General features: G+C 41.1%; 1 protein-coding gene across 1 annotated transcript in view; it reads right to left on the reverse strand.

The window, feature by feature from the left end:
- Positions 1–19,448, reverse strand: part of LOC310930921 (pleckstrin homology domain-containing family A member 7-like) — a gene marked incomplete at its 5' end in the record, with an annotated part of 115,367 nt that overhangs the window by 17,357 nt on the left and 78,562 nt on the right. The window contains 7 exons of the mRNA XM_083893985.1: positions 1,154–1,237; positions 2,044–2,599; positions 3,446–4,009; positions 6,037–6,218; positions 11,877–11,977; positions 14,675–14,747; positions 16,355–16,459. Of these exons, the coding sequence (XP_083750111.1) occupies positions 1,154–1,237; positions 2,044–2,599; positions 3,446–4,009; positions 6,037–6,218; positions 11,877–11,977; positions 14,675–14,747; positions 16,355–16,459 (1,665 nt within the window). The remainder of the gene's footprint in view (positions 1–1,153; positions 1,238–2,043; positions 2,600–3,445; positions 4,010–6,036; positions 6,219–11,876; positions 11,978–14,674; positions 14,748–16,354; positions 16,460–19,448) is intronic.

Consider the following 19,448-nt stretch of genomic DNA (forward strand, 5'->3'; position numbering starts at 1 on the left):
ACAATATCAAAAAACATGTTGCATACAGCAGAGAATAAAGGAACATCTGTACAGCATCTTTAAAGGTGCCCAATGTTCTTTACAGAGTGAAGGACAGAACAAACTAACAACATTCAATATAGAAATATATAACATATAAATATATAAATATATATCTGGCAATATGTCGGGCAATTCATCTCTTCACCGGCTGTTTTCATGAAAGCCAAGATGGTGGATAAGATGTTGTTGTTGTGCCCAAGGACGATGGAACAGTTGGCAACAGGCTAATTGAAGAGCAGCTTACTGGAAAACCAAAGATCCCGAGGACGACAGACTATAAGACACACTCTAAGAGTGTAGAAGATGGAGAGATGGGAACCAACAAACAATGGATTCTGCTTGGAGAGAGATCACAACGCTGAAGTTCCCATCCAGATACGTAGCTTCCCAGGCGGCTGTTAAGGGAGTAAACTTAAAAGAAACATAACTTACGCAGCATTTTTACACTTCTTACTGAGGTGAAAATGTGTGTATGTAAAGCTATACTGTAAGACACTGACATTAATCAAATATTTATTTTATTTAACAAAGTTATTGACACGATCTCAAGTTACATTTATCCTAAGTTTCCCCTCAACTGCCGACCAGGAAGCTGCGACACTGTAGGCCAACTTCAGCGTTTTTACAGCCTCCAATGCTCTAATTAACCTAAATAACTTGTTTATTTTACGTGCTTTTATGATCATGTATAAGTGTTCTCTGGAGTAGCATGAGGGGAAGTTTCTCAGAAAGGTTTAGGATGTAATGCTGCAGGTCTGGAAAAACGTCCACTGTGGCTGTTTCTATAAATATCACATATTATATTCAGTCTGTCAGGTTCTGAGATTTATGTAGTTATTTTTTTTGCTTGATCTCTGCAGATTTAAAGTGTGCATTGAACCCTTAAAGCTTAAAACCAGCCACCATGGCGCTGCCAGCGCGTCCGAAGCTCTTTATATGCTGATAATGTAAACAAAGTTAATCCGGAGTGACTTCACACACTGTGGCGTTGCTCCAAAATCAGGTTAGGGACAAAGACATATTCCATATATAAATCAATAAGTAAATAATTATAGACTTAATGCAAAGTCTTTATACTTGAATGAGTGTATGTATCGTGTGTGAGACTCACCGTTTTTCCATGAAGGCTCGGTGCACTGACTGTGTGTGTCATGTAGCCAGAGGGAGGCAGTGATCGTCTCTCGATATTAGCAGTCTGACAACACACAGACACAACATTTATGTCTTTCCACACACACAAGCTATAAGAGCGGTGAATGATCTGCTATCAAAATGTAACAGGCTAATATAAGTTCCTTTCAGCGAACGCTGCAACTGTAACAGTGTATTGTTTTTATTTGGGGTAAAATTAAATGAATGAGATGGAAATGTACTAACGGGGCTGCTATTTTGCATAAATATGGGGAACAGACACACATATACAGTATAGGATATATTGTCCATTTCTAATATACTGTAGGTAACACTTTGACAGATTGATGATACAGACCTGACACTTTATCTGCCATTGTAACCCAAAGCACCAAAACAATTACTGTGCTCAGTGAAGCAGTGTTTTAACATCTGCCCCCCACAATATCACAATGACTGACATTGTTCTGGATGAAAAGACATTACTATTTCATGTTTGCACTTCTATATCGTTGAAAAACAAAATGTTAATAGTCTAATCTTGGGAAGAGCACAAACAACAGGCAAGAGAGCTTTTATGTCACAAAGTCCACGCATGAATGGTGAATTCAAAAGCAATTAGGAGCTCAATACTTTACTTAGAAGAGTGAGACAAATGCTTAGATTGTACGTAAATACACAGGTCACGGCTAAAAGCACTGCACTCGTCTGCTAAAGTCAAAATGAACATGCACTTAGGCAGAGTGTGTGAATGTCTGTGTCCAGACTCCTGTTGTTTACTGACATAAATCTGCAGCATTTACCCTGTAATGACTTGAGTTCGATTTTATTAAATGACATCTCAGGATTTGCTGTGAGACTTCATTTTACCTTGAACAGCTGAGATTTGGTCCTTCGGGGGGACACAGTGAAGGGGGCGTCCACCACTGTCCTGTCACCCGCGGGCCTGACCGTCACCCTTCCAGCCGGCGTGTGTGGCCTCCGTGTCGGCGACAGGGTCCGGCTGGAGCCTGGTGGGGGCCCCGGGGGAGGGATGTCTGCAGGTGACGGTGGTACAGACACACAGCGAGGAGGCCCCTCGGACCTGGGGGCTGAGGAGAAGGGAGGCACGGTGGACGGGGGCCGCGGGCCGAAGGGATAATCCGGAGCTGGGGTGTAGAGCGGCGCTGTGGGGCTGCCGTGACGGAACTGGTGCCGCTGCTGCCACTCGTAAAGCTGCCACACGGTGTTGGACCCCGAGACACTCTGATCTGGTGCGAGGCGGAAGTGGCTCATGCGGTCCTGGGCATACTTGTACTCACCGACTCGAGCGGTCGGGGGGCTCTGCCGAGGAGTCTTTGGAAGGGTTTGGTATGCGTCTATGGAGGTGAACTTGTGCTGTGTTGGTGGTGTGCGGCGTGGGAGGGTGTTGTCTCTGGATGGGGGGCTGTTGAACAGGAAGAGCATTTTACAAAAAGTAGACATATTATACTCTATTTCTCCAAGTTAATCTAGTTCCCTGGTGTCCTAATGAACATGTCTTTGACATGCGTTGGTCAAAATACCTTAAGGATGACGCACCACAGCAGTTCAATCACCCTGCCAAAACAGCCCTGTTCAGAACACTCGGTTTTGAGTGCCTGCCTCTTTAATTGCAACCACAGGAAACTACGTCAGCATCACTGACACGCAGGCAGCTAACAGCAGTTAGCATTTGAAGGCTCTAGCCGGCACATTGTCGTCATATATAAAATGTATCCACTGGACAGATAAATCCTCTGAGGCTGGTGGTTTGTGTAGAACTCTGTGCTGCACTGTGGAGCCAAGAATAGAATACTTTGCAGACTTCTGTTTTTCCGGATACCATTGCCCTCGCCTGCACTCTCGCTTTTTTTGGGACAAAGCGGAGCTCCGCGAGACAACAATACCAGGAAGTCAACATCGCGTGTTTCAGCAAGTGATCTTTTTTCACACACTATGTCTACTCATAGGGCCCCCAGAGTCCCAAATATAAGCATTAAAATTATTTAAAAAATTGATTTTGCATAATATGTCCCCTTTAACAAATATTGATGACTACAATTAGAAATGGGCCTTTAACACAAAAGAACAAAAGTTTGAAATATTTCCTACTGAAAATAATAATATAATACTTTTGTTGTGATGTGGTGGTAATGGCTACTTCAAAGTGTATGTCTGATTATTAAATGGATCTATATAAATAAAGCATTATTAATAATTTACTTAAATCTAAACAATATGTTAAAATAATGTGCAGGACACAGTTACCTACCCTTTGTGTTCTGCCTTCTGCACTTTGACCCACTGCTCCACTTGCTCCAACGTACTTCTCCTGTGCACCAGCTTGTTTGAGTCAGCAGTAGACGGCGGTGGTGGCGTTGTCCTTTGGTACGTTCCCGTCGCGATCCCATTGGGCTCCAGACTGGGGCTGGGCGTTTCCACGAGACCATTTCTCGTACAAACGCTGAAGGGCAGAGTGGAGGCGGCTCGTGACGGTGCTCGGGACGGCACTCTGGACACGGGCGCCGAGGCCGACATGTGGTCCGACTGCGAGTGCGCAGAGGGAGTGGGGTTTGAGGGCAGGGAAGTGTGCGTGTCCATCTCCAGGGCAGTGGCGTGCTCCAACATAGTGGCTGCAGGAGAGTCTTTGTGGAAGCTGCAGAGTTCGTCTGTGTCGCGGTGAATGGGCTCCAGAAGAACCTCGTGGACAATTGGTCTGGTGATGTCAGAGTCTGAAGTTATTGTCTTGTGGTGGTTCACGTGGTTCGTCTGTGGGACAGCCTGCTGCTGCTGCTGCTGCTGCATTAAATGCAACTGCTCTAAATTGTCAGATGGTCTGTGGAGAGGAGAGATTACATAAAAGGCCTGGATGCATACTAGCCGTTCACACTACTTTTAATAACTTGCTCTTATGATTTTTAATCCTGAGAGGAAATAATTAACGACAGCAGTTTCACTTGACAACTCAATGATTAAAAAGATTTCACCCGCTTTCATTCAATAACCACTGATTCTGTTCCAGGGTGTTAGTCTTTGTTCGGATGTGTCGGGAATTAATTTTAACGAGATGACTCAGATGAGAGAGAATTTTCCAGTCCCTTCGCCGACTTTGTGGACAGGGATTAATACACCTCACACGGCATCTTAAAGCAGGCCAGATGAAAAGCAAAGAATGGTAGCCACAGCTAGACATACAAAAAGCACAAGTTAAATCCCATTTAACAAGAAGCATTTGAGCTAAAGAAATACCCGGGTCTCTCAAATTCAATAAAGCGCACACCAAATTTAACTTGGAAAAATAACTCCAGTGACAGAACACTTCCAGTGAGATATCTAAAGACAGTCAATATATATGTATATTAGCACTGTGGTAAACGGTCTGACCCTAATAGTCTGTGTTCAATTGGCTGTAAAAGCAGCTTTTCATTTGGTGTATTACTAGCACTTCTTAAACTTTATCTGTGCGTATTACACCATCATTTGCATACAGTTATAGTATGCCAACAAATATTGTGGTGGTTGTGGCTCAAGAATAGTGCTGTGTATATGTAGATAAATAATAAAATTACGACTACATGACAAGTAAAGGGGTAAATATCACAGTGTAATCTCAAAAGAAGCAGTGCAACACGCCATGTGTGAGTGAATGATGCAATGACACATTTGATCTGTGCTCTTCATCCACACATGAATGATACATAAAGGAAGCAGCATTTCACAAACAGCATTTCACAACATCTGAATTGACTCGTTCAAAGCATTTAAGCGCACAAACAAATGTGTGTCACTCATACGCTATAACATCAGGTCTGACAGAGGTTCGTTAAAGCTCTAAACAGCAGATGTTTTTCAGGAGCTAGTGTTCTTCTACAGTGCCATACGGAGACACTTTCCAGAAAGGATGTTTATTTGTTATAACAACTGCATTTTTTTACACACTAGGTGCTTACTAACATGCATATAAGTAGCATACTAGCCGTTTATTAGTAAATATTAAGCACATATTTAACACCTTTTGTAGGAAAATAATTCATTTTATTATAATTAATCTTAATTCATGTCGTAATAGAGGTAGAATAAGGTTATGTAGAATGAGGTGTTAATACGTGCTTATTGATTACTAATAAAGGGCTAGTATGTTATTTATATATGTTAGTAAGGACCTAGTTAATGGTGAATATGTGTTCCCTAAAGGGTTAGCAACTCTTTTTATGGATTGTGACTACAAGTCTTTTAATAAACAATTTAAAAAAAATTACTGATGACTAGAGTTCTTCTTTAGAGTGAAAATGATTGAGGATGAATCAATAAATAAATAAATAAATAAATAAATGAGGTTAGGAGCAAATAAACTATATCTAAATATTGAGAGAGTCTATGAGCAAGTAAACATTTTACAACTCAGGTTAAAATATTTATGCATTGGGTAGTAGCTAAATCAATTAAGTTTAATGTAACCAGAGCAATATAGAGTGGAACTTCAAAAAAAAAAAATCTTTAGTCAAACCAGTGCTTCTCAATTATTTTCTGTTATGCCCCCCCTTAGGATGAAGAAAACTTTGCGCCCCACTCTCCTCTGTGGCTATAAATAGTATAATTTGTCTATAAAATTGTTCACCTCTGCATAACTTTATTTACATTGTTTTTTTAGTCTGCAACAGAAAAGATTTAAAGTGCATCAATTTGTGGATGTGGATGTGCAATTACACTTTATTCTAGTATGGCAAAAACGGCATGTTCCCCGGGGTCACACACGCCATTGCACCGTGTCCCCCCAGGGGCCCCGTCCCACTCTTTGAGAAGTACTGGGTTAAAAAACCGGGTTTTTTCTGTGCAGAGTCATGAATATGTGTGCAGTCCTACCTGATGAATGCGTCTGTGCGGTTCTGCATCAGTGTAGCCAGGTTCATTGCCCTCAGCCAGGTGTTCATATCTTCCTGGGTGTCGGCGCTGAAGTAATACGTCCGCATCCCAGTGTGCTCCGCCTGCGAGCCAATCACAGAGCTCTGCTTGTAAATGTAAGAGCGCATACCAGTGTGGCTAGCCTATGAGGAGAGAGAGAGAGAGGAGGCCGGGTCAGTGTTGCGGTGTCGAAGAGGCAGATACAGTACGTCCAGCTGAGAGACGGTGCATTAAATAAGCTGCAGCTTTGGTCAGAGAGAGACGGAGAGAGGTGTCATGCCATCCAACGAGGAAAAAACATCAAGGACCACGTAAGCGTTGACCAATACAGAAAGAGCCAATGACATGAACCACACCATAGAAATACAGAGAAAACAAAAATGCCAGCCAGATACAGCCAACACAGCCACAACTTTGGACCAATGAGAGGATAGATACTTCAATACAATGGAAAATAGAAAATGTGGATGCCAGAACATGAATTCCCAACCCCAAAGTCTTCTCACAAACCTGTTTCTTCCTGCTTTTTACAGCTGAGTAACACGCTAAGGACAAAGAAACTTAAAGGCAAATGGCAGGGGACAAATAAACTTTGTTTTATACTTGCTTTCTTCTAATCTGGCATTAGTTCTCCAAAGAGGCAGAGTGAAGTGCAAGCCTGATTAGCTTCCAAACCATGACAGGGTAATTGAACAGTGTGATTTAAGTGGCAAGCATGTGACAGGCATATTTTAAATTTAAGATGGATATGGCTTTGTTAGCACAGTTAAAAAGGCCATTAGTAAGGTGATCTAACTCACTGTTGTCAGGGTGTGATAGCCGAGATCGCTTCTGTACCAATTAGTGAGGAGGACAGATTTAAAGATGCCTATGAAAGCAGATTTCTCATGTCTTAACATGTGCATGTACAAAAAGAACAGAAGTGGGTAAAACCAACGACGATGCAAACTTGTACTTTCCCGTCTCATTAATGGGAGGGTACAGGGGAAAGTGGAAGCTTTATACACAAACATGGGAGGAGATGAGAGAGCATTTTCTAGATACATTCTGTCCCTATGGTTTACTCTAATGCTGCACTATAACACAAAAAATGTCACCTAATAAACATAAGATTCCAGAAATGTCACAAATTTGTTCACTGCGTGCAGTTGGAGGCAGCAGCAACATTGTGCTAGTAAAGCATCACAGTTACAAACACAAAAATGTTCACAAAATGTTTCAGAAGATAATTATTCTACTCTAAAAAGCAACAACAAAACGATTGTTCAGCAGTTTGATGGGATAATTGCCCCCCTGCCGCCCCTCTGTTGCCACTGTATGCTAACAAACACTGCCGCAGTCAGGTCTGATAGTACTGACAGAGCCCATTTTCAAATTAAAGGTGTAGCATACAAATAATGTTTCATTGTTTCTATTCATGGAGGCCAAACAGAGGCAAAATAAAAGCATCAGCAACAAAAAAGTGAGGTTGTTAAGGGGCTTTTTTAAGGCAGGTTGCATACCACTGAGTAAAGCATTGTTATTTTGTAAGGATATTATAATAATCCATGCACAGGGCCCAGTCAGCCCATGTGTTTAGGTCCACCACAGGAGAGGAAGACGGAAAAAAGGTAACTAGTTCTTCTTAAAAATGACTAGTAGACCTGTCCAAAATCCTCCCTTAAAATTTTGAGGAAAGGAACATCAGCATTGTCAGGAAGGAAGCAGGTGTTAAAACACGCCTGTCTGCACACTCTGACAGACAGATGGTCTCTTACAGCTTCAACAGGACAGGCTGCCTGATGAGAGACAGAAAGACTGCGGTGCTAGTCAGATGTTTAGGCCCATGCAGAGAGAGTGGAATGCATGTTCTCTGACCCTACACACGCACACACACACACGCACACACACACACACACACACACACACACACACACACACAAACAAGCACGAAGAGACACACATTTGCATGGTAATATGCCGAGTAAGCTGGAATAAATTCAGAACCTGAGTCACATAATCTTGTACTAAACCCTAAAGCTGTAATTCAAAATCCATGATGACTTGTGCCGGGGACCGGAACTTAATTTTTGCAAACAATGCCATGAATACACACCTATTCCACTTCCATCACCCAAAATGTAAATTTACCTGATTACAGTTGCATGGAAACACAATGCCGTGCACACAATGGTGACAAAATGCAACACACACCACTGGTGGTCTAAAATAACATCTCTTTAGCAGGAATGCTGAGTGGATCGTTCAACGCTGAGTGTGTGACTGATACACACTCTGAATCATGAACAGTTTGGCTTTGTTTTTTTTTGTTTTTTTTTAAATGAGTGGGAATGTCTGGGTGTGAGTGGCAGTCTTTGATTATTTGCTTTGTTTATTTTGTGGATTATTTGATTATTTGCCTCTGATCACAGTTCATCACATATGGGCCTCAACACTTTACTCCTTCTTCTCCATCCCCAATCTTTGTCTTACAACTTCCTGTCTCTATTTCCCCTTAATTGTATTTTTCTTATCACTTCCTCCCCTTTCTGTGTTCATTTCCCCTTCAGCTTTTTTTTTTGACAAACTAAAAAAACACGCTCGCACCCAGAAAGGCATACAATGGTGTGGACAGCCCCCGACAAGCACACACAGGCTCTTTGTCAAGGCACTATTTAAAGGGTCATTGTGCTCATAAGATAAGCCCCACCAGCCAGAGGACCACAAAGCTCCTGATAAGGTGCATTCTCCTCCCGTAAAACAAAAACTCACACTAAAAAAAAAACACCAAAATGTGTCCCCGAAAGCTCGTGGGTGTGTTTCCTGCTGTTTAAAAGAGAAATATCCAACCGGAATTTAAATTTTAAAACCTTGTATTTCAAGGTTCCCAAAAGCAGCAGCTGTTTTTGAAAAGAAAATCAGCATCTGAGTGACTGTGGGGTTTCATCGGCTACACTCACGGAAAGATCTCCTGCAGCCTTTCCACATTATTTCCCTGCTCTTCGTGTCTGCGACAGTAGCGTGAGGTGAATTGACTTCCAAATAACAAAGTTTATCTTCACACCACCAGAGAACGGCATGCAGATACAGTCGTCGTGACAGATGGAAGAAGACAACAAGAGCTGCACGTACAGTAAATGAAACAATTACCCCCAAACCAGTCAAAGCCAAATACAAGGATTAATACGATGATAACAAGGAGTTTTTGAGGGGTAAACAAAAGAAACAAAAAAAAACAACCACATCAGCCAGAATGCTCAAGTCATGCATCAAAAACCAAACAGAAAAAAAAACAAGTATATGTTGTCACGTTTGGACCCAAAAAGCCACACCGACTTCATAAGGATAAGAATATATATATATATAAAGGTTCACATGTGGTTAAAATGAATGCACGTGAAAGTGTAGAGTACCTATTTATAGAGGACTGTCACTGGATGATGCGACACACTCACAGCGAGGGAGGGAAGTCCCAGTCAGGCAGCCGACCAATGAGAACAAGAGAGGGGGAGAGGATTCAGTGAATAGGGGGACTACGGGCCTGACAGGGTGGGAGGGTGTCACAGCACGCAGCTATGATTTCGTCATGAGCAGGTGTAGCATTCATACACTTGTGCCCACCATCAGCTCATATAGGGGGCTAACTGTTGTCCTGCTGAGCAGTATTTTAAATCAATCTTGAACAATTAAAGGTCCCATATTATGCAAAATCAACTTTTTTATCATTTAAATCCTTATATTTGGGACTTAGGCCGGACCAGTCGCCAAAGTGTGAAAAAAGATGACTCACTCATGTTTTTGTGGTCCTCCTCAGTCTAAGTAAAGATTAAACACGCGATGTTGACTTCCGCACTCATTGGGACGTCACAAGACTTCCTGGAATTGTTGTCTCACGGAGCTCCGTTTTGTCCTTAAAACACGCGAGAGTGCAGTCGAGGGCAACGGCATCCGAAAACCGGAAGTCCGCGAAAAGTTCTATTCTTGGCTCCACAGTGCAGCACAGAGTTCTACACAAACTTCCAGCCTCAGAGGATTTATCTGTCCAGTGGATACATGTTATATATGACGGCAATGTGCCTGCTAGAGCCTGCAAATTATCACTTTTCCAAATGCTAACTGCTGTTAGCTCCCAGTAGCCTCTGTGGCTGATGAGTTTCGTTTTACTTTTTTTTTTTTTTTAAGAGATACTACTAAACAGAGCATTCTGAACAGGGCTGTTTTGGCAGGGTGATTGAACTGCTGTGGTGCTTCATCCATATGGTATTTTGACCAAAGCATGTCACAGACATGTTCATTAGGACACCAGGGAACTAGGTTAACTTGGAGAAATAGGATATAATAGACCTTTAATAATTCTTTGGGTCTCACTTGCAGGCTTAGATGAACATTTCCCAAAAAAGGAATGAAGTCATTATTTCACATGCCTCCTTCAAATGATTACGAATAATCATCTGAGCAAAGCTGTTAGTTGTGTGGAGCACAAAGGAACATCAGATGACGATTCAGACGATAAGTACGTGCGAGTTCATAACAAGCTTGAGGTAAAAACAGTTTCCTTCAACTCTTTAATCGCATTAAACATTAGTATAACTTGTTATAAAACTCGTTTGACTTGATGAATTGTTGAGTTAAGGTTCATCCTCCCTCTACAGTATTAGGTTTATGATGAGGCAGCTGGATCATTTTTTGACGTGAATCAACCAAGAGAGAAATTAAATTCATTATCCAGCTCGTATGTGAGCTGGCAGATGCGAAGAGGATCAATGGGATTAGGACTCAGTCCAGCTGCTGTTTTATGCACCACTGGAAGATATTGAATATCCTCTAGTTAGCCTGTCCAAAGTGACTGTAAAGACAAATTTATGTAAATAATTAATAATAATAAACATTTTTTTTTTTTATCCAAACACCTTTAAAGGTCAAAAATGAATCATAAAATGTGGCTTTTGTGGTTACTTTAATATTGTCAAAAACATATTAAAAAGTAAATCAATGTTCTTGACTTTCTGGCAGTAAAATAATATTACATCTGCGTGAATACATCGATGAGCGATGGGCAGAGAATGCCGTGCAGAAATGTGTCTGTGTAACATCACATATTTCAGTCTGAAAGAGACTTGTGCCTCAGGGAATGGAGATGCTTCATTCCATTCCAGAGGACACTGACAGACACTCTGTAGTAATAGACATCACAACAACAGGTGCTGAGTGCTGCACTAAACTGACTGGGTAGATGATGGTAGATTTTTAAGGAGATATGTGTTTTAACTGTCATTCAAAATGATATTAATTTGAAAATAATACATCATTGCACCGCTTATAAAAACCTCGCAGAAACTTTTTTTTTTGAGTCCACATACAGAGATGAACAGTGCCACCGATCCTGATTTTCATCATACAACAAGAGTGATTCCATTTGAGTTGTAAAGGAATGTGTAATTAGTTGTGATGAAGCTGGTAATCTGTCATCAATGATACGAATGGTGGAAACTTCAAATAGCAAGAGAGGTATTAATGCGTCGCTTATATATGTACCTGCAGTGGGAAGAAAACCTAAATTAGAGTCAGTGAATTATTTAGAAAAGTGTGTCAACAGCATCGCCTGGAAATCCTGCTTCCAAAAGCCAATCAATAGTCACGTTATTAGCTTTCACAGAAAAGTTCATAGTGTGAGGTAAAATCAAACAATCGAGACATAAAACAACAGAATATACATTCTAGCTTGTGTGAAAAACACAACTCATAAAATGTGGGCATTTTGTGTCTTTTTTTTGGAATTATTTTGAAACCAGATCATACAAGGAGAGCTCAGCGATACGTACCTTAAAGGCATACTTGCGGTTGATGTGGTCCTCAGCTCCTACACTTGAAATGACATAGCTGGGCAGAGGAATACTGCCCAGGACTGACTCCTCTCTGCTGTCTGTAGAGAGAGAGAGAGAGAGAAAAAGAGAGTGAGTGGTTGGAAAGTGGGGGGGAAAAGAGGGGAGGGAAGCATGTTGATTATCAGGGTGAGGAAGGTGAGACGGGAAACTGAAGAGATACGGAGGAAAAGGAGGAAGCGAGGGAATAAATATCACTCATCGGCCACTAATTTCATCACTGGCTGCCGTCAGGATCCTCACACTCACACACTCTCATCTGCCGTCATTCAAACTACGGTGTTGTGCCAAAGAGTAAATGACCACTCTGGTATCCCAGTGTCACAGAGCTGAAGCTGGGCCGATGCAGCTGGCAACCAGCCCGCCATTCCGGCACTGAAAAACACAGTTGTTTCTTTATATTTGTTCAGATTTCATGTTGCCAACTTTTACCTCTAACCCTAAAACATGAACCTCGGCACAAAGACGTCCACATTCCAAAATAACTTCCTGTTCTCAAGGTCTGCGACGCAAACACAGAGGAACAAACACACACATTCCTGCCGTTCTTATCTTTATTAGCTCACACGTCTATAAATAAAACATCTCACAAGTGTTTGCTTTCGTCTGAATGTTGTGCCAACACTCGGCAACGTGTTTGTGTGCACGTGTGTGCACGCGCGAGATGATTACAGCCGCGTAAAATCATGTCGTACTGGTATGAAAGTATGTGTGCAGATCGAGCACCTGTGCACGTGTGGAGCTGAGAGGTGATAAGGGCGGCTCTGTGGATAAAAGGGGGTAATTGGTTAAAAATAATCCAAGGACATTTGAAGGAGACATTCCCTAAATGGTGGGTGAGACCGCAAAGTCCTTCTATCAGCTTTGACACACATACACAAACACAGATACTATGCAGACCAGACTGTGACAAGTGGAAAAAGAAAGAGTAGAGCACAAGAATGGTGGAATTAGTCAGAGAATAAAAGAGGAATATACCAAGGTCACACCCAAGATTTTAGAACTAGTCCACATTTTCAAATGATTGATTTATATAACCAGCAGTGCAAGTCTTATGCTCTTATTTTTCAAATTCACTCATTTGATCTAAAATACAGAGACATATACAATGTTTTATTTTTTTATTTTTTTTTCGGTTGCTACAACTTCTAAAGGACATGGAAAAAAACAGAACACAAGGACAAACAAAAAATAAAGGTATAATAGTAGCAAAAGAATATCTAGGTGTAAAAATAGGTCAAGTCTCTTATTGTGGACGGCAGAAATGTTTGAATTGAGCGACCAAGATGGATAAAAGGAATAGAAAGAAGATTGAGGATTGATTTCATCCTCCTGTTGAGGCAAGGACGTGAAGGACTGTGTCGCAAAAGGCTCAGCTAACAATATAAAGATGAAATAGGGCTTTGAGTGTGTGCATCAAATCCAGCATCATTCAAAGTAATATATAAACTTTTCTTTTTTGAGGTGTCCATTATATTATATTTTGTTAAGGATTGTGATATGAGGTTTCAACCTCTCAGTCATGTAGACATAATTGCCTTGTCCTCCTTAAGGCTTGATTGACAGCATAATTACTGTACACGTTGTGAGGGGCGTCAGCAAGAAGCTGCAGAGACGACTCGTGCCACTGTTGACTCGACGTCGCAGCTGACCTGAGCATGCTCAGAGTAAGTGATGGTTCAACTCTTCCAATCTCGCCATGACAACATGCTGTGTGTGACCATGACAACCAAAACACCCACAAGACCACTGCAAAGGGAAACCACGCCTTTTCTCCAGCGAGGACCAATGAGATCGAGCGTATTGGAGCAGCAACAACACCTTTTTAAGTCCGACACTAGTGCACTCTTAGAAATAAAAATGCTAAGTAGAACCACATAAGGTTCTTCGGCTTGTCCTCATAGGAGAACCCTTTTTGGCTCCAGGTAGAACCTTTTTATAAAGGTTCCACCAAGAACCCTTTTAAAACCCTTTATTCAGGAAAGAGATTTTAAAGGGTTCTCTGGATCAACATGGTTCTTACTAGAACCCTTAGTGTTACCAAGAACCCTGGTAACACTAAGGGTTAGTACCAAGCAAATGGTTCCAGGTAGAACCTCAGCCCTTGCAGAAGGACCCTTTTGGAACTATTATTTCTAAGAGTGTAGTTAGCAGACCATACTTAAAATTAGACTATAATTAAAATGACTAACAATTTCTTCACATTTAAGTGAATACCACCTAAGCCTCAAAATTGTCTGGACTATTTTTAACCATTAAAGGGCCAGAAAATGTCCCCTAACTAAAATGTGTTTTTGCCCATATATGCAGAATAATTTTCAATATCTGGCAGTTATTCACAATTTAACCGTGACACCTTTTGGAGCTGACGCGCCCGGCCCGACACAGAGGATATGACGTCATTTTTGTTGCGCGCCTGGCACACTACGGCGACCACAAACAGCAGTTACAGACAGGGAGTTAGTCAAACTCTGAGTTAGTTGGACCAGTGTTGGTATATTTCACTCAAACACATGAGCAATAAGCAAAACCATGTACTGCTCTCAACTCTTTTAGTACCTGAAAAACTCAAGACTCCAATTTAGTGTCCATTATTTTGTACTTTCCTGAGTGTATTCTTTTGGGGGAGATGAAACACACAAACAATGAGGGAGTGGAGGAGGTAGTAACTGGGACATGAATCCATTTTTTCCCCACAATCATAATCCAACTCGATATTATGAAAAAAAAGAGCTCACCTTTGTAGTAGAACAGGCAAAAATCTGCCAGGACGAACCACTTCCTCTTCCACAGACGCATCCCAGAGCTGTCCTGCAGAGAGAAAGAGGGAGGTAAAGAGTCACATTAATGAATGAATGGATAATGAGATGAATGTAAGAAGCACAAATTAGAAAGATAACAAGCTTAATGAGAAAGATGAAGTGAAGGTGTCATGAATAAAAGGGACAGAGAGAGGGATGGAGTGAAGAACAGCAGCCACAGTAGAGGAAAGAGGTATATTAAAGGAAAACAGGGACAGAGTGAATGAACAGATGAGCGAACAATGGTGGGAGTCATCATTTGTCCTTATTCTGTGGCTTGCTGGGCGTGTCACTGCTGCTTTACTGACCGAGAAGGAGGACACGGAAGACAGAACTTGTACATCCTCTTGGTCATAATGATGCAGAGAGGAGGAAATCACCTCAAAACCCATGTAATCCCATCAGAATCAATTGTGTACACAAATAGGTTTATGTATACTTTATGTACCTGTGAATGTATGGAGGACAGAACATGACAAATCCATAAATAAATTAATAAATAAATAAATAATTGCATGTGTTTTTCATTCATTTATTTATTTCCGCATGTATTTATTCCTGTGTTTTTGTGTCGTATGCTAATGAGGTAGGTGGGTTTAAGGCTCAGTCTAAAGCAGGATTGGTTACAGGCGTGTGTGTACGTGATGATTCCGCTCGACTACTTCTGCCTGGCAGAGAACAGCCAGTGAATTGTAGATGCTATCCTGTTATGTGCCTGAAATTGTATTTGTGTGTGTGTGTGTGTACATTTATGCCCCATCAGCACACATGCTTTCCCAAATATAACTACATAGCACGATTGTGTGTTACATAACTGTGTGCCTGTAATTGTGTGTACAGTACATATCTGTTTGTGTCATCATGTTTTTCGGATTCTGGTCATTAAATTAAAAACTCACACACTTTTTGTTCAGCTTTCACTTATTAGCGTAACAATGCCAACTACAGTATAAATTCAAATTAACACGAGCGTCTCCAGTAAAACTCTCAGTCTGTGATCAACAGCAGGTGCTTTGTGCTGCCACAGCAGAGGAAAACACTGAAACTAGGCCAACAGGGATAATGTTATACAGAAAGCTCAAACTCAGCCTGCACTAATAGGCACAACTCTGTCATTTATGTCTAGAGGAAGGTACACAAAAAAAAACACAATTATTACAATCATTAATGCCTCATTTCAGCTATGTTGCTATACTATTGAATACATAACTGATTACACCAGCTAATGGACAGACAATATTCTAAATGAGACTGCATGTCTGTGTAAGTGTTCAACAGAGCACACATCAAACAATCAATCAACTCCATAATTATGAGATCAAAAATTATAAGAACAAACAAAACACTTTCTCTGTTTCACATCAATGTAAACTGATTAAAAAGCCACAATCAGGGATATACATTATTGACCTCCGCCAGGAGTTTGTTTGTTTGTTTGTTTGTCTGTCTGTCAGCAACATAACTCTAAAAGTCACAGACGGATTTGGATGACATTTTCAGGAAATGTCCGCAATGAGACCAGGAACAAGTGATTACATTTTGGGCGTGATGCCTTGGCGGGGGTCTGCTCTCTCCGAGTGCTTTTGTAGTTAAGATTGTGAGTTCGTTTGTCCTTACCTGTTTGTACAGCCATCCTCGCACCACCACAGGGACATTGGGGTTCCTCTTAATGGCCTGCTCTCTCTTCCCAAAACTGTGCACCTTGCCACTGGACCTGGAGCCCTGCTGAGACAGACAATGAGATAACGTTTAGAGGTTTTCATAGGATTAAAAGAAATCCACAGCGATTGTGTAATGTTGTAAATGACAAGACATCTAATCCATTTTGGACTAAATTAATCAAAAATATAAGATAACAATTGATTTGTCTGGACACAGAAAAAGCAGAAAAACATCAGACAGAACGTTCCGGTACTGCATGTCTCACATTAAAACAGTGAAAAATAACTGTGTATATCGACCACATAGGTCAAACACAACACGTCCTGTTCCTGTTTCAAAGTAAAAGCTCTCTCGTGTGGGAAGACATCTGCATTCTGCACCCGACTCTTGCGGATATACGTGCACATTTGTTGTTAGTTAGTCTTGTTGTGCATGTGTGATTAACGCCAAGCACCATGATGAATACAAAAATGTCAATATACTGTAATAAAGAGTGTGATTTGCTGCTCAAGTAAATAAACAACAGAGCATTAGAATGATAAATGTGTTCATAGAGTATGACATTAAATCTCAAAGCTCTAACCTGAGCTGATTCCAATCATGCAATGATAAATGGACCTAGAGATGCAATATTTGATTTCCCTTTAAGACAATATCTACTGCTAATAACAACCAGATTCCTACCTCATGTCCTATAATTACAAAAGGAAGCTATTTTTGTTATCTATGAACATTTAAGCACAAATGATCTGACAGGTCATTCAATAAACTGTCAGAGAACAGACGGGGACGGGGAAGTGTCAGCGAAGTCACGACACAAATAGGTGACTCTGCCCCTGAGCAGCTTAATCTACACTTTCCAGCTGAGGTCTATTAGAAATGTTTGGGGACCTATTTAATGCTGTTCCAGCCAATTTAAGCTTTAACTGTGTCAAGTATATAAATGTGTAACATCTGTGCATATTAGAGAAATACACTGGATGCTGCATGTCTGTTCTGTAAGACAGCAAACATAGTTATAGACTGTGCACTTAGTCATGAAATGAAAAAACCCATATCGTGTTGCTTTCACTGTAAATGTATGTGTGTGTATGTGTGTGTTGCCGTGGTCTATTTTTAGACCAAGGGTAATTCTGTTGTCCCTTTAGTGCTCCATCGTGTATGTGAAACACTCAGGGTGCAGAGCAGCCATTTGTCAAATAAATAGCACATGATCAGACAACCTAAAAGTCTGGAGAGTGCCGTCTGAGACCCGCGGGTTGACAATTCAAGTCCCAAGGCAGACAGGATTTGGATGCGCTAATTAAACAGAAGTCGTGCTTTCCTCTCCTTTAATAAATCTATTTATACTTACTGTTCCTAGATTCTAATCCCAATCTGTTCAAGTGGCTCTAGCTAAGATCATGTCATCGTGGATGAGCATAGGCGCTCAGTCAAGTTTCTTTCAGTGCTGAAATGCCGCGCCCATAATAATCATTAATATATTTGATATGATTTAGATTTAGATTAATGTAATTCAGGGTTTTTTAATAATGCTGTTTCGTTCTATGCAAAGAAGGAGAGCAACATATTGTGACATGACATCTTGCGTTTCACTGGAAGTGCAAGTGAAGTCCCTAGGACATATCTGCCAAATTTAATGGCAATCCACTCAATATCCACTGAGATATTCCAGTCTAGACCAAAGGCTCCTGAAGCGACGCTGCTGGCATGGCTTAAAACAGCCTTGTTCAAAACTTTCAAGGTTGGGGCCAGAAAATAAAGTGATGAGAAATGAAATCTTCTAAAGCATGGGATTTTTTTTTTTTTTTTTTTTTTTCTTTAAGTGAGCTGCTCAGCATTAATATCCTGCTTGTCATTCGTGTCACTGTGTTTAATGTCGTGAATCTGAAGCTTGCAAGCTCACCAAACTGAAAAATAAAAACCAGAATAGCAGCAAAAGCTGAGGGATCTATGATTAATTAGTGTTAGAGTGTTGGTCAATGAATAAGAAAATAAACGCCTTGATGGCTGTTGTTAATTTGTAACTTTGACTCTTCTGTTACCGTGCACCATGCGTACTTCTAATTTTCGTAACTCCTAGACCGTTTGCGATATCTAGAATATTAAAAAAACTATGGACAGGCGATCAGTCCAGGTTGTGACCTCGCCCTTTCACCCTATGTCAGCTGAGATTGGTACAGCACCCCCTATGACCCGCATGTGGAGGATAAAGCGGTAGAAGACGGACGGATGGACGGATACCGAAAAGCAGAGAAGTAGAGCTTTGCCCCCATATACTTGTCATTACGGTAGCCCTCAGGACTTCAGCGGAATAACTGCCAGATATCGAAAGGGAAAGTTATCTTGAAAAAAAACGGGCGATAAGAGGCAGAAGAACTCACAGTTCTGACAGTTCCAGAGCCATAAAATCTAAATAAATCCTGGCGGCCTGATTATCATGATGGTCATACGAGGGTCAAATTAGAAAAACAACCTTTTCACTCATCACTTAACAAATAAACCCTGCACTTGTTATTAAAAGTTGTTGAAATGTTCAAAGTAGCACCCAATAAAGTTTCCAATATTAAAGTAGGGAAATAACAAGGTGAATAAAGAGAACAAAAGTGCTCAAAGTGACACATAACTCACGATAGGCTGTTTTCAGTTTTTTGTGCCTCTGATGTCGTGTCAGAGGGAGAATTAATGCGACTTACTCAAAATTTGGATTCATTCCTTGTTGGCAGCAAGCAAGGGGGGCACACATTACTCATCTTTCCTGTCCTGAGATTGGATTCTTATTTTTTATATTTATATATATATATATATATATAAGAATTTGGTTTGTCAGAATGAGGCTTCTGCACTATTTCCTTGCTCTTTAATAGCAGGGGTGATGAGCCACAGCACCTGGGAGGGCTGCACGCCAGGAAAACATGTGGCGTGGAATCGTTGACTGGGCCGTTTGTGATGGATGCTCTGTCATCTCTGTACTGCAGCCGATGACACGTGTTCAATCTTAGTCCTGCCGCACCTGTTGATAGGGCGGGATGAGATTTCACACCACTGT

Source organism: Microchirus variegatus, assembly GCF_963457635.1.
Source record: "Microchirus variegatus genome assembly, chromosome: 8".
NCBI classification, from domain to species: Eukaryota; Metazoa; Chordata; class Actinopteri; order Pleuronectiformes; family Soleidae; genus Microchirus; species Microchirus variegatus.